The 16107-nt window shown below is 45.8% G+C and overlaps 1 protein-coding gene across 1 annotated transcript in view; it reads right to left on the reverse strand.

Annotated features, from left to right (window-relative positions):
* ADAMTS9 (ADAM metallopeptidase with thrombospondin type 1 motif 9) overlaps nt 1–16107 on the reverse strand; it is an 83551-nt gene that overhangs the window by 16774 nt on the left and 50670 nt on the right. Inside the window, exons 29-30 of the mRNA XM_075713654.1 lie at nt 5544–5711; nt 173–346 (exon numbers count right to left, since the gene is read on the reverse strand). Coding sequence (XP_075569769.1) covers nt 173–346; nt 5544–5711 — 342 coding nt within the window. The remainder of the gene's footprint in view (nt 1–172; nt 347–5543; nt 5712–16107) is intronic.

Here is a 16107-nt window from a genome sequence, read left to right on the forward strand (position 1 = left end):
TCTGCTTTTTTTTTTTTTTTTTTTTTTTGGCAAGCACGGGCTGCAACCCCAAAACCCCGGCCCTCCGGCAGCGATCTCCGGCATCGGCCGTCTCCAGCACCATCCCGCGCTGCACGCTTGAGAGCACAAGTGACGTGACCCCGGGGACGGGCTGGGGGGGGACCCCGCTTACCGCTTGCCATTCGCCGGCTGCCCAGCGGTGCGCGGGGCACTCGGGGAGGTGGCAGTCCCGCTGCGGAGAGGGCCGGCCGGCCGGGTCACACTCTGCCTCCTCGGCTGCCTTCGGGGTGCCGCCGTGGCAGTGCACGGCGCGCCGCTGGACGCCCCGGCCGCAGGACACCGAGCACTGGAGGAAGGGACAAAAGGTGAGTGGCGGTCCCCATCGCACCCGTCACGGTAAGCTCCTGGGTTTCGCCCTCTGCTCTGCGCTCAACGGCAGCGATAGCAATGCTCTACCGCTGGCGTTTAAACTTCCAGGTGAGGCTCTTCTTTGCACAAGGGAAAAATTTGGCAAGGGCAGAGCAGACAGGCTGAAATCCCTGCTCCGCTGAAGCCACCGGGAATTTTTTGTCATTGGCTTCAGTGGGGTCAGGATTTCCCGGACGGGATTTATATTACAAAAAACTCTGGAGGTAGCGGCGCTGCTAAACCATCGCGACACACCAGAGGCGGCAAGGCTCTGCATGTTACTTCTCAGGCACTTGGCTCAAAAAAGTAATAGTTCAAAATACATCAAATGCTACAAGTGTCACTGGAGTGGACTTTAATGAAAAGCAAACCTGAATTATATAGAAGAAGGTCTGGAGCAATAGAAAGGTAAAGGTATGATACAGCTGGGATTTCTTCAGCATGCATCGAAACATGCACACAAGCCAAGGCATACTGTTAGTCTGTGAAATGCCTTTTTTTAAAATTAGCTGCATTTCACATTTCCTTCATTAAACTGCGGGCACATTTCTCCCCACTCCCAGACACAGCAAGAAAAGCCTGAATTTCTCTGTTTCTCAGACATCTTCAAATTATTGTCTACACTACAGTGCTTTTAACAGCTTGTTTTTTCTTTCATGCAACATTCCTTATTGTTGTGACTGCACACTGTAATATGTTTAGCAGTACTTAACTTCTTGCTGGTATGGATTCTTCCTGGCTAGATCTTAAAGTATATGATACAGATTCAGAATAAAAAGAATTTGTATTTATAGAAGAAAGCGTGTAAAAAATCAAAGGTATGCATTTAAAACACAGCTATTACGATTAACTATTTGCTGAATTAACAATTAATATAACCAACCTTATTAATACATCAGGAACTAAGAAAACAAGTTTACAACCCATTATTGCAGTACCCATAAAAGCGAGCCTTCTGAAGGCAGGGAATTAAGTGCCTAACGGGGAAGCAATTCTCTCTTCTGCAGAGTATTCCTCTGCAACGCTCCATTTGCTTTACTATCCGAACGTTCCATAAAGCCAGGAGGACCAAAGAAAAGCTGACTGCGAAAATTTGCCTTGCGTCAGATAGTTGTGAGAGGGTGGGAGGGTTTTTTTGTGTAACTTTTGAAAGTAGCAGTGAGATTTCTGTCACTGGTGATGCAAATGATTCCCATACGCTGCACCGCCTCCCTGTGAGTAACAGTGCTGTTTGTCCTACGCATTCCATAGGGGACAGTTAAACTGAATGATGGCCACAAACTTGGAGAAACATATACACGGGGATGCATGCCGTGCTCTAAAACGCCTTTTGGTTTGCATTTGTTACCCACCTAAAAAGCACGTGCCTGGTTAGGGTATGGTAAGGGAGAGCAAGTCACGCCGCGGCTCTTCCACGGGGGGCTGCGCTGCATGCGACACCCGGGCAGAGCGGGTTTGGGGAGGAGGCGGCTGGTCCCCGGCCGTGCCGGGCAAAGCAGGGCACCAGGCGAAGCTGGAGACTCCTTTTGCAGCACGCTTGGGATGAATCTTTCTCCCCGCGTAAGCCCGCAAGGATAAATGCTGCACCCCGACCGAATCCGTGGGCGGACTCACAGTGGGGGAGCGAGGTCCCTCCAGGACCCCAGGCCAGGGCTGCCGTGCCCTGGACCATCCCTTGGAAGAGATTTGCACCCCGCTGCTGCGAGCAAGCAAGCAAAGAGCTTTTCCTTGGACTAATTGCGAGAGCGTGTGTAGAGGAGGCTTTTCCTAGCTGAACGGGCTTCCTAAGCGCACTTGGTGGCCAGGCACCCTGGGCAGCCACGATGCCATCCGGCCACAGCACGGGAGAGAGGGATACCGGCGCGGCCCCGGCCGCGAAGATGAAGATGAAGCTGCAGGCGAGCCCAGCCCTGGGGCCGACCCGGCCACACCAGGGCATCGCTGCTGCCGGAGCACGCAGCCCTGCCGAGGAGGGGGCGGCGGCTGCACCCAGCTTTGGCGAAAGTTGGTGAGCTGGGGCCACGGGAGTTTTCCCAGTGGATCGAGGCATCTCGTTCTGCGGGGTGCTTCCTCCTGCTGCCTGCGCTGCTGCGGCATCAGTATTATAGAATCATAGAATGCTTTGGGTTGGAAGGGACCTTGAGAGATCAGTATTGCTGTGGCGCTGGCTGGATTTATGGGTGGCTTCAAAATAACACCATTATGCTCTATTAAAAAGGCAAGAAAAGGTGGGTTTTAACACCGCTTTCATCCTGGCTATTTTAATCCAGAATACTGGTCAGCCACCCTGTGTCTACCTTGGGGAAATATAGCCAGCTGACACTGCCAAAAGAGATTCAGTTTGGGGGCAGTCAGCTTGTGCTGGACTTATATATTCCTCTCTGGGATGCCACAAGCCAGGCAGCCTTTCAGTTTGGCCTTTCTGTGGAGTCTATATGTTTTCCCAAGAGTGCTCCTTTCTCCACTGAGAAAGTCCATCACCAAACTGCCGAGTGCCAGCTCGGCTATGGAGAAGCTCTACCTGATGCTCTACCTGTGTTTTTGGACAGGGCCGGATTTCAGCCTGTAGCCGAAATATGTAAGTATCAGACAGCAGAATAAATATTGGTGTTTTTGCTAAATGGAAGGTAAATGGCCATAATTGATACTACTTCAGAGGTGCAAACACATTAAATCTGACATTTCAGTGCAGACACAACCACATTTAAAACTTGGAGAAAAAGCTGTTTTCTCCCCTTCTGATTATTATAGATATATTAAAAATGCTTTGCTGCAGGAAAGTGGATTCATAACAATCTAGAGGAAAATTACCCAGCCTCTGAATACAAAACATCCAGAGAGAAATAAAACTTGGGAGTGGAGCACTTGGCTCAGCCGGCTGGGATTCATTTTTAAACCATTCCTGTATTATTTAGTCCCGATTTTTTTAATCATTCCTTTTCCCAAAAGGAAAAGAAAAAAAAACCCTAAAGGCACATGCAACAGGTTCTGTGCATATATGGTGACAAGAAGGATGCACTTTCATGAGAAAACCTTGCCTTATTTCTCACACAGACTGCTGCTGGTTTACCCAGGACAAAAAGCACCCAGCTCACAGCAGCTGGGCTTTGGGATTATCTTTCGGAGGCAGTTAGACCTACAGAAAGCTTTTTTGATAGTATCTAAGTGCAAACTGATCATGGCTCCCTATCTTCAACAATGTCACCAGTGATGGGGAAGGTGACATGGAGCTTCTGTGCCCATTTAGATCCTGGGTATTCAGAATGCCAAACCCCTGCCTGTTTCATAGTCTTAAAGAGAAGTTCAGCACCTAAATCCACCTCGGCTCTGAGGCATAAAATCCTTCTGCAAAGCCGTGCAAGCCCTGCACACCTCTGGCAGGGATGGCCACGGCGGCGCTCCAAACTTCTGACAGCCCCGCTTTTCATCTGTCGCAGGCAAAGAAACGCTGCCAGCACGAGTGGGGATCGGGATGCAAGGAAGCCGTGTCAGAGCATTTCATGTGGCTTTGGAAAGCCCACTTTGATACTGCAGAATGGGTGTTTCTGCCCTTTTATTTTTTCCCCAAGCAAGATGCCGGCTGGCTGAGCACATATACAGCATCAGGGACCAGGGCTGAGGAGCTACCGGCATGTGGAAATGCGCTGCCTATTCTTAGTCTTATCATTAGCATACAAATATTCCTTAATTGCCTAGTCACAAGAGATTACCTCAGGCCATAAATCACCTCATCCTCCTATTAACTTTGGTTTCTTTCTCCACTTGCATAAAATTAACTCTGTTCATGCAGTGGAATGTTGGGAATTTGAAAACACTTACTTTTATCAATTAACATTAGTGTATTTTAACTCAATCAACAGACCGTTACATTATTATGTTTACAATTATTAGCTGTAAAAAATTGCTTTCAGGAGCAGTCACTTTAAATAAGGTGCAAATTGGATATGACAAGACTATCTAACAGCCTCTTTTCTTTTCAGTCTAGCTTCCTGTATAAAATTGAGGTTTAAATCCTGCAGGTAATAAAGGTGATAACATTGACTTAATTTTCGGTACGGGAGCAGCACTGTGCACTTCAGAGGGCTACGCAGGGCCAGCTGGGTGCTCCCAGCCATACCTCGGCTAAAGGACCCAGACCTCAGTAACTGAACCTCCATGGTGAATGCACATTTAGCCCTTTACACACATAATGGTAAAGACTGCTAGCCTATAAATGCAAAGGTAAGTGTTAAAAAAAAAAAATACAAGTCTGAAAACAATCATAGAACATCAATGGGTTTATTGTCTTTTTTAATAGTCGACATTAAGCAGGAGTATGCTGTCCTAGTCCTAACATTTACATGGGTGCCTGTAGCGATGTTAATGGTTTATCTTTCAGGGAACTGGCATACAGTGAGAACTGGTGTTTTGCACCTTAATTTGGAAGACAGACCTCCAGAGAACATGATGTTTTACAAGTAACAGTTCATTTAGTCCAGGATTTTCAATAATTCTGCTGATTAGCACACTAACGAGGCAGAGGGAAAAGCGAGGTTCAGAGATAAAAATGGGATGCAGCAGATTCAAGGTGATGACAAAGACATTATTTTCAGGAAAACAAGGATTCAAGCTATGCATTCAGCAAACAAGATGCTTAATAACTCCAAGCACTTTCACATTTCCAGCAGGCTCTGTTCTATGCATCAGTGTCTGACTTTTTAATGAAGCAAAATTAACTGATGAGCTTGTTAAGAAACAAAAGGTAGTGAAAAGCATTTTAAGTCAACAGCTTGGATTGTTCTTTAGGCTTTCCCAGGAAGCTGATAATAAAACTAATTTCAGATTTCCAAAACTAAGGAAGATTTTGCTTGGGATGTGACATGAATAAATAGTAGATTCTCTTTAATATTATATACTAAGGAATTTGCTTTCAGTTATATACTAAAAGCAAGTTGCCATGTTTTCAGCTGGTACAAATCAGTGCTGCTCCACTGCTATCCATGAAGCTACACTGTTTTACACCACCTAAGGATCTGGGCCAAAACTTTTACCCTTGAAAAATTCAAGAGGACACAAGTGATGGGAAAAACAGCTTCTAACCAACTGGATGAAGGAAGAATATCAAAGGGTGCAAAAGGGTACACAATGCGTCTCACCTGTCCCCAATCTCCTGCTTTCCACTTCGGACATCTGCCCCCTCTGCATTTCTTTTGCACATTGGGCTTAGCAAGGTGCTTGCAATAATCTTCTTCTACATGCCTCCCTTCCTTTGACAAACAGTACACATTGCGGTGCTTTTGGCCCCTTCCACAGGAGACAGAACACTGTAAATATAAAGTAACAACAGATCAGCTTTCACGCAGGGCCATCCTCATGGTTATACATGGGCCATGGCTACTCAGGGCATTTTCTTTTAACTGGACCAAAAAACACATCCCCAGGTTCCCGGCAGCCTAGACAAAGCTTGAGAGGGATATGGAAGGGCAGAATTTAACCGCTGGAAATGCTCCCATTTGCACTGAATATGGCATGATATTCTTGGTCAAAGCCCCCCAAAATGCCAATAGAGAAAGCAGCTGACATTCAGCAGGGATAACCGGCTGGATGCCTGGCATTGCTCCAGTGGCTTCAAAGGAGCAGAGTCATCTTACAGGTATCAAGGCAGGACCCTTCAGTATCTACTTAGAAGAACTTGAAAGGAACCATTTCCATTTACCTTGGTATAAAGGGAGGTCAAATGTTGGTAAATCAGGAGAGTAAAGCGCGATATACACCTTCACAGAGGGAAATAACTGCACAAAGCATAAGGCAGAAGAGAAAAATGCAGTCTTTCCAAGTCCTTGGTGTTAAAGCTTGTGTTTGTTTTACCAGTGTAGACTGATTTACATTTTTTTTTTTTTAACTAATCAGACTGAAATCAGGACATGCTCATCCTTAAGATTTATGCATTTTGAAAACAACTCAGAAGGTGGCAAGAAGGCAGAGCCTGAAGAATCAAAGCAAAAAGCGAATCAGCAGGTATGTTAGCTGTAAGCTTTGTAGTGAAGCAACTAATTTCAACCTCCCTCTGCAGGTTCACTGAACTTTTTCAAATGTGACCACTTCTGGCATGCAAACCCCAAGCAACTTCACTTTGATTTCAGATTAGTCTCCTCCAAAAGATTTAGGAATCAAAGGGGTCTGGAATCACGACAAGAATTTAATATGACAGTTTCGTGTAGAACAAGCCTCTTACTCAGCATGATGCACCCAGAGACTCAGCTTCAATTTCTTCATTACGTGTTATGCAAGTCATTACATGCTATGTCACAAGCATCCTGGTTTAATCCTTGAGCACAAACACACTGTTGCAACCATCTCTCAGTATAAAATGTTCTGCTTTCTTTTCAGATGAGGCTTCTTCCTTTGTTTTGGAGCCACTCCATCAGTATATTTCCTAAGAAATAAATTACAGCCCAAGCTCTTCCCAGCCTATGAATATATTTGAAACCTAAAAACCTACAATTTATATATGTAGCAGGTCTGGAAGATCCATTAGAATCAAAATTGGCATATGCATTAACAGCTGCAATTATTTTAAATTACAGTACTACTTCCAACTCAGACCCTATTGTGTTAAGAGGTACACAAAGAACCAGCGAGACACCAGTAACTTGCTCTGAAATGGAAAAGTTCAGACCAATGTGGAGAGAAATGGATGCAACCCATAAGATCAGACGTTGCTGCTTAGAAGCTTGTATAAGCGATGCCCTGAAAAAGGCTGTTTTCCTGCTGCAAGACTGTTACAGATCGACAAAAGGTAGCTGAGGTCCCTTGCGATCAATAGGGTTTAAGAGCCATTAATGATGCTCCTCCACGAGAGGCAGGAAGCCAGACAAGCCTGCGGTAGGGATGGCCGCCTCTGAATTTTCCTGAGCCCGGTTCCAATTTCAAGATAGGCCAAAAAACCCAAAGTGCAACATTCAACCTTGTGCTGAGAAACAGAGGAAATGCTGTCCCTTGTTCTAACATAAGACTTTCACAAGTTACCCAGATTCATAAACTTCACTTTTTTTCTTTAGTATCAACAGAAAAAAGATGGAGTTAACGTTATCCTATTTTTATAAGCCTTCAAATTTATCAGTAGTTTGTTTTTTCATTCTTTCTACATCTCTCCCCAGGCAATGAACATCAGCAGCAAGAAGGACATGTCAAATCCTACCAAACCCAGTTGTAAACTTCTAATACTTTCGTCCCTTTACTATCTTTGGACTAAAGGCCAGCACTGACACTTTAGCAAAAATTCAAGTGCTCCTCGGTAAGCACTCCATGCGGGTTGATGCCACTTCACTGTGACACCCAAAGCTAAAGAGTAAATTCACAGACTTGATCAGGACTCTCTCTTGCCCTACATCCTGAGCCGGTACAGCCAAGTACATCTTTTCTTTAATTTAAAAAATACATTGCGTCCACTACTTATTCTAAAGGAAGAATAACCACGTTGTGCAACAATGCAAGGACGTTTCTGGGGACCTGAAGATGGTTGATAAATATTTGATCTCACAATTAATACGGTGCTAGTCATTTCCAAAATTGTTATCCCCCTTCTACAAATTGATGAACTTTGGCGGGGAGCCTGATTCTGACATTTATCTCGCCATCCCACCATCAAACAAGACTGCATGCATACCTTAGTGCACTCAGAGGCTGAGGCATAATTCGCCTAATTTTGTTATTACTTAAATGTAATTCCCAAGATGCTGGAATTAATAATTTATATGTCTGTCTTTAATATAAATCAAAGTTAGACAGCTGTGCATTTTTAGATCTAAACCACGCATTTGCTTTCATGCACATGTGAGTTATGATCTCATTTGCACTGACAGAAAAGAGAAGTTGAATAATCTAATGTAACCAAGTATCAGAGACTGAAAATTCCTTTGCAAAGAGGCTACTTCATAACTGCTTTCTAATTCATCTCAGGTATTTCCAACTTTTATTTGGCTCGTAGGTTTTAAGCATATGTGAGCCACATGCAGAAATGGGCTTCATCTCAATGCCACGTGACTTAGGGAAGCAGTACACCTAGCTACTGCCATCAGCCTCATCAATTATTTTGGATCCTGGAGAAACTTTGCATTTCATTAGCAGAACTCGTCATCGCTGTGAATGCTGCCGCCCGCTTATGGTATCTATTGATAATAGTGCCATAGTGAGGCAAGCTTTGACATTGCCTTCTTTAAAACATTTGAAAAGCACAGATAAAACCACTCCTTTCATATTCCTCTTTCTTTTTCTTGATTTCTTTCCTACCCCCCACCTCCTGTAGAAAATACCTCAAAGTACTGGGGATGGACGGGTGTCTCTCTGTGGAATAGCAGCCTCATCCAAGGCTCTTTGAAGTCAACAGAAAGACTTCTACTGGTTTTAATCACCTCTGGATCCAGCCTTGAAGGTGTAGCCAAGGTATTGTATTGACTTTTTTCACTCACCAGCTTCCTAGAGTCGAGAATCACACGCACTTGGGCATGCCCATGGTCAACTCGCCTCTGTCTCCCCTCAAGTGCTTGAAAATGTGTCTCTGAAATGCTGTTCCCAGCCTGTGGCAGAGGCACGGCAACAAATAGCACCCCTAGGTGAACCTGGGAGGATAGCCAGGCATAGAGGATGGTGCAAAAACAACACATTGTGTTCTTTCTTAAAAAAAACCACCAAGATGAGTGTGGCACATAAAATAATAGAGAAGTACTATTTCAAAAACCAGCTATAGCCATTACACTAAAGACTCTAGTAAACCTTCCTCTTGTTATTATCTTTATTATCTCCTAAAATTACCACAGTCGCACCTGGTGCTTTACATAGGGAATAAGAACAAAAGGACTTTCCTAATAGCATTAGGATCAAAGCATTTGAGCACAGATTTAAGGGTATTACATTTATTGCATGATTAGTTTTGTTAAGATGCCAAGAACTGGGGATTGGCATGCTGCTGATTTTTTCAAATAAATACACTGCCTAGTTTAAACAAATGCAAGAAAAAAGTTTAAATAAATATGACAAAAATATTTCCGTATCAACTGTTTCCAGAAAAGTCAGAACACGATGCTAAATCTCTCCTGCGATGCATCGCTCTTGTTCCAGCACAGCGGCAAGCTTGTGTTTTTGTTTCCACACAAATTTGCTTTCTGTTTCAGAGTTCAGGAATAACAAGGATCATTCTGTTTTACCAAGTATGTGCAAATTGCTTTAAACTAATGCTTGCTACATTTCCTGTTCTTATGTTTTGGAAGATGAGGGTACATCTTGTTCATTAAGACCTCTCTAACATCAGAAGGCTGCTACCTGATTCACCGGGCTGGTAGCAGGAAGAAACCAGAATATGTACCCCCAAAAGCTCTTAAAAATTTGTACAAAATGGGCCCAGGTTCTGACTTTCCTCCAGGAGACCGTGACCTGTTTTTCTGCACAGGGAGCTCATGCTGGGGCCGTGCTGCTGCCAGGCTGAAGGCTGGGAGCGAGGTTGGTCTGGCACGGAAAGGACTCAACAACCCTGGGCACAAATGAGCAAATCTGGGTGAAAAGAAAGAGGCAGCACAGAGCAATCATGAGCTATGGAGCTGCTCTGCTTCTCCTTAATTTTCTGCACTGAATGGGCAAGCTCAACACAGGGCAGAAAAGCAAACCACCGGCAAGAAGCTGGGAACATTCCACCCCCCCAGACACCAAAACTGAAAAGTTTCAGAAAATGCTGTCAGGCCACTTTTCCAGGCCCCTGTGCATCAGCCTACGATTTGGGAGGTATTTGAGCTAATGAATGCAAGCTGCGGTGATCACCAAATGAATTCCCAAAGATAGGTATGCTCCGATAGCTCACCAAGGGCAGGGCTGGGGGCTGGGAAGAATTAGACTAAAAACGGCTTTATCAGATTCTGCCAGGAGCAACTTTTTGGAGGAAATTAAAATCAATCCTTGTAGGTTTCGATTTCCACACATAAAGGATTATATGAAAAGTAAGTGCTTGTAAGTAAGCCCTCGTTCATCCTTTCCAACAATCTGAGCTTAAACATGTGCTAGATGAAATAAAACAGAAAAACGGCAGAGCCCTACAGCACTTTACACCCCCTTTCCGTGAGGGGCTGTGCTCCTGCATGTCAGCAAACTTCAACTACGAGCAGAGCCCAACCACGCACCCTCATAGGTACGTTTCAGCATCCTATTAGCCTACATCAGCTCTTACTATAACTCACGCTGCTGCTAGCAGATGCTGAAATCACAGCCGTACGACACCGGTACCTCTGAAGTCTCTTGAGCACGAAGGACTCCAGAAGACACACCACCAAGGAAAGCCTGGATCGTTCCTTGCCAGCGGAACCTTTACTAGAAGTCTTAAATGCCTGAACCTTTGTGTATTATCCAGCCACAGAGGCTCTGTGGCATCCAAACTAACTAAATCAGCTTCACAACAGGAAGGTATTTTAGCAGGTAACTCCTTTGGATTCAGTGAGGCAAGCAACAGGCTTAAAACAAAGATGCAGCTCCATGCTATGGTTTCTCCAGTGGCTGTAGCACTTTAGGAGATGTTTAGAAAATATTTATTCCTAGCGCTGCTTTGAGACCTTGTTCCTTCCATATTTAGTGCGGTCTCACGCCTGGCTGCATCGGCACAGTGAGAAGACCATGCCTGCAGGGTGGGACCACGCTACACAGGGCAGGATTCACCCAGCTGGGCTTTCCTTTCCTGCAAAACTTTAAGACTGAGCCATACTTTAATACACACAGCTGCAGAGAGTGCATGGTCATGGTGAGTTTAGCTGGTACAAGGCCAGAAAATACATCTGATTTTTGTATATTTAAAAGGGAAGAGTGCTCTACATTCAACGGAGGGTAACTGGACCAGAGACCTGAGCAAAACAAACCAAAGCATTGCACTGCAGTTTGGAAGAGGCTTTAGAAATGCTTAATACGTGCTAACTTCCCAGAGAAATGGGAGGATTGAAAAAAAGACATGAACATTAGGGATTTTGGAGTGTATGGTCCAAGTATGTCTGTGAGCATTGTCCAGAACCCCTGTGGAAGCATCCCAAGGAGCCCTCCCAGAGCTGGGGGGCAGCCCTTGGCATGCACAAGAGCAGGCTTTGCCCCAGTGTCCCCGAGGAGTGCTCCTTGCCCCGGGCACCAGTGAGAGGGAACGCCCATGCTGGCTCATGGGGCAGTGCACATGGGGTCTGTGTCCTCCGGCTGCCCTGCTCTCAGCTCTGCAGCAGAGGCACAGAGTTTCCCAAGTGGTTACTTGCAGAAGGGAGAAATAAAACAATCCACTAAATCTTCACCTTCCTGCTGCCAAACCAAGCTGCAAAGACCGGCCAGGGATCCAGGATGATGTCTCACAACAGGTTAAAAAAAAGAAAAAAAAAAAAAGAAAAAAAGGGGGGGATTTCTCAAAGAGAAGGGTACAACTTGATGTATTGCTGTACCAGCGAGAAGATGCTGGTGTGTCTGGAGCCCGTTCCTTCAGCAGCACAGACTGCCCTAGAGGAAAGGATGCTCTTGGGCTCTTTAAATCCTGCAAGATTTAAGGCTCTGAGCACTGAAGTCAATACAAGAATTTCCCTGAGCTGGGAAACCTCACAGGATACACCTGGGAAAAGCAGGTAACTGCAGCAGGAGGAGAAGCCATGCATCTCCTCTTCTGTGGTGTCTACCTAGCAAGTCGCACCTTCTCCCCCTCTTTCCCCAGCCCTGTTGTTGCGTCCCGTACAAAGACTTCACCAGGAGCAGAGATCAGCAGGGCCGTGAACACACAACGCTGCCTTAAAAGCTGCATCCCTGCCCTGCTCCACGCTATTTAATTTGAACAACAAGCAAGCAAAAGCCCCCAAATAGCCACTGCAGGTCTCTCCAGGGAAGGAGGCATTAGATGGCATTTCCTCAAGTTAGGAGGAGTTGTGTGAGCTACCCATGGATGCCAGTATAATGGGATGCAGAAGGCACTGATGAAGCCGATTTTCCATGCTGTGGCACTTTTAAGGAAGTAGCAATTGAAGCAGCAAGCAGCCTAGGCTAACTGACACTTCATATTTTTAGTGAACAGTTGTATTATAATGCCATTTAGAAATCCCACTCAAGAACAGGATTTCTCTGTGTCAGATGGAGTGAAACAGAAAGTAAAGAGCTCTCCGAGGAACGTCAGCCCTATGGCACAGGTGTGCATCACACCGGGGGTTTGTAGGAGCACCGGGCTGCTTCTTGCTCCCCAGTTTTATGAAGAAAAGTCTTGGCTTATTGCACTAGGGAATCAAATACTGTCTGTCAGCCCGCATACAGTCTTGGGCATCAGACAGATTTTCATCCATGCTGCTGGCTCGCTCACCTTCTCTGTGAGCGAGTAAAAATTAAAACATGAATAGAGCATTAAGTGCCTTTGGAACAAGATTGACTACATCATTTTTTCTTAATGACTGCATAAAACAGTCACCAGGAAAGTTAGAAACACAGTAAATGTCTTTGTGCTTAGTGTCCCCCATCATCACACATCCTTGTTTCTAAATGCTGCAATCCCCAGGATCTGAGCAGCAGCGATTATTGCAGTTTGGGGTACATGGTGCGAATGCAGAATGTGGGCAAAAACGCATGCAGACCTCCCAGTGCTCCGCTCAGGGGTCTGCTTCAAGATGTTGAACTTCACAGCTCATCCTTGAAAGCACATCACTGCTCTAACGTGTCTCCTGCAGCCTAGCGCACCTCCTGTAGCCTAGCGCATATTTCAATTACTGCACTTAAAGCCAGTGTGTTGGGAGACAAATGTTCCCAGCAATTGCCCTTTTATTTATGGCTTTATTTCTCCTATGTGTGTGAGCGTGTGCATATCTGCGTGCATAGGAGGTCTGCAGACTTTACGAAGCCAGCAGCCACAGATGGGCCAACCCAGACTGAAGCCAGTCATGGCTCAACAGCAGTCCCACCACTTGTTGTTCAAGTTCAAGGCAGCTGTGTGCAGCCTAGAAAATGACCATCTCACTGAGAAAATGCGTAAGAGGGGAGGTGCACAAAGGCAACCACAGAGGCACACCAAATGCAGCCAAACAGCCACTGTCCTTCTTCAGGAGGAGAAAGGCAAGTATTTTACAGTAAGTTAGGACAGAAACATGGGACTATACATGGTAAGAAACATCAGTGAATGCCAATGGAGTTACCTGCTCTGACTGCAAAAGTGCACTGAGGAACTGGGGAGAAGATGCAACATCTGGGGGTGGGGGAAAGAGAAAAGTTTCAAGATACAAGAAAATAACCTTCCTGAGTCCAACCACTGGTCCAGCTTGCATCTGTCCCGGCAGTGGCAGGAGAGCAGACTGGGACTGGCCATTTTCTGCAGCTCATGACCCTGGCACTTCCCCAGCATTTGGTTATTGGATTAGGGGAGGTTAGAGGGGACACTCCTTTTACTTCTCCATCAGACTAAAAGACACTAGATTTAACCACCAAGTCAGATTACAACACGTGCAAAGACTAACGAGTGCCTGCGAGGGAGGAGTGTGGATTGCAACAGCTGAGCGTTAAGTTGCAGGAAATCGGTCCTGCGAGGAGCTGATCCAGCAAAGCGCTTAAGTGCAGGCACAGTGTTAAGCACGCAGTGCCGCAGGGTGGTCCCCCACCTGCAGCGTAGCAGATGGGCTTCAATGGTTGTTTTCCTGCTCATGGAGCATCAACGCTAGCAAACAGGAGACAGCAGAACCCATAGCAAAACTACACCTATATAGTTCTCCTTATTTAAGGAGAAACGGAAGTGGCAATGAAAGATGCCTGGTGATGATAGGCACACAACAAAAATGGAAAGGAAAATAAAAATTGGAGATTTTAGAGCAGCAAGAGAGGAATAAAGTGATGTTCCTCTGCCAGGCAACTGGGTACCACTGGCTTCACCCACCTGTAACCAGCTTAGAGCCACCAGCTGTGGCTCTGGGTCTCAGCAGGGATGGTGGGCATTGAGCTGAGCAAAGAGCCACAGAAGCATCCATCATTGCTGCCCTGGAGAAGCAACGGGCTGAAACTCTACAAACAAAATCCCAACTCCATTCACCCTCTGGGATGAGCTCCAAGAAGGGCACGAGACAGCGAATAGGTGAATAATAAGATGGCTGGCACGGCTCTGCCCATCCCATCTATCACCCAGGGATGTGCAGTTTTGGAGGGTGGCTGAAGCTGGGCACTGGCGGTGGGATGCTCTGGACGGGCGGCACACAGCAGGGAGTACAGGGAAGGCCTGAAACGGGTCTGGTTTGCTTTTTTAAACAGAAGCAGAGAGGTCTGCACAGTCAAAGGCCTTTTTCTGACCGGGGAACCAAAGCAGACAACTTCTTGCCTTTCATCAGCACACAAAAGTGGCAAAATCTGGAGTCAGGCAGTCTGAGTGATCCTGGAGGGGAGACAGCCAGGAACCCAAGAGGGACAACAGCCTTGGTGGGCCAGCCTAAGCATACCGTAAACAGCTCTTGAGATGGGGACAGCTTCAGACAGATGGCTGGGGATATCCATAGGCTACCAAGTTCTCATTTTGGTCTGGATCAGCTTTATTCAATCTTCACTGCGGCATCTATTTCTATCTGTTTTTCTAAAGGCATGCAAGCCACTCAGTGCACGCCTCTGCCTGGGTTACGGGTGCTGGGGCCATGCGTGCAGCCTTCCTCTGCTGCTGCAACATTTGTCCTTCCCCCACAGGCTCTCGGGTTAGGATTGGTTTTGTTAGTTTTCTGATAATACCTGGCACTACAGAGAAATACAGACTTGCTGTCGCACTCTCAGAGCCTGAGCCAACATCATATGAATGAAGGACAGAAAAAGCAACGTGAATCACTGAGTGACTGGAGAATTCAGCGTGCCTATCACTTCATTTTCAAGGATGGCTTTGTTATTGCAAAACACGTGTAAAGAATCATACAGCAGCTCAGTAATGCTGCTGTCACAGCAAATTCATTTTCTGCAGAAGAGAGGAAGAGAACAGCAGATTTATATACACTTGCAACCAGATCTGCCCCTGGTTATCACTTCTGCCTTAGCAAGAGCTGACATTCTGTCTGCTAAGAATATTACCAGAACAACGACACAGAGAATATTGCTGTTGAACAGCCTATTTTCGGCCAGCTTCCCAGGGAAGGCATTTTGTAAACAATGTGTTGGGGCTTTGGTAGAATTAAATACAAATAACCTGAACTTTCCATTGACACCAATTTTAAGATTAAAATTCCTGAACGCCAGCTCCCCAACACGGATGTTGGCCAGGCAGTCCTCCCGCTTCCCACCAAGTCCAGAGCCCCTTCGCTGCTACCTGCATCCCTGTGCACAGCCGAAGAGCCCTGCAAAGCCATCAATGCCAGCAGCTTCCAGCTCTGGCTAAGGGGATACGGCATCGTTGTCCTAACCCAAACCTGAATTCACATTGACAATAACAGAGTTTGGAGCTTAGCCAGCTGATATTATTCGACGCTTCCAGTGCTTCATTGTTAGATCAAAAGGTCTTCCAAGACTAAGATATCAAATGGGCAGAAATGCCGGTAAAGAGCTAGGAAGCACACACTACCATTTTGCAGGCACTAAGAACTAGGCGACCATTGCATTAGCAGCTAGAACTTTTGATACCCAAGAGCGGTAAGTACCTGACAAAGTAGATTACTTTTTGAACTATAATATTCTTTACAGGGGAAAAAAAAACCTAAACCCCAAAACCCACCCATCCATTTTGCACAG

Source organism: Pelecanus crispus, chromosome 7 (assembly GCF_030463565.1).
Source record: "Pelecanus crispus isolate bPelCri1 chromosome 7, bPelCri1.pri, whole genome shotgun sequence".
NCBI lineage: Eukaryota > Metazoa > Chordata > Aves > Pelecaniformes > Pelecanidae > Pelecanus > Pelecanus crispus.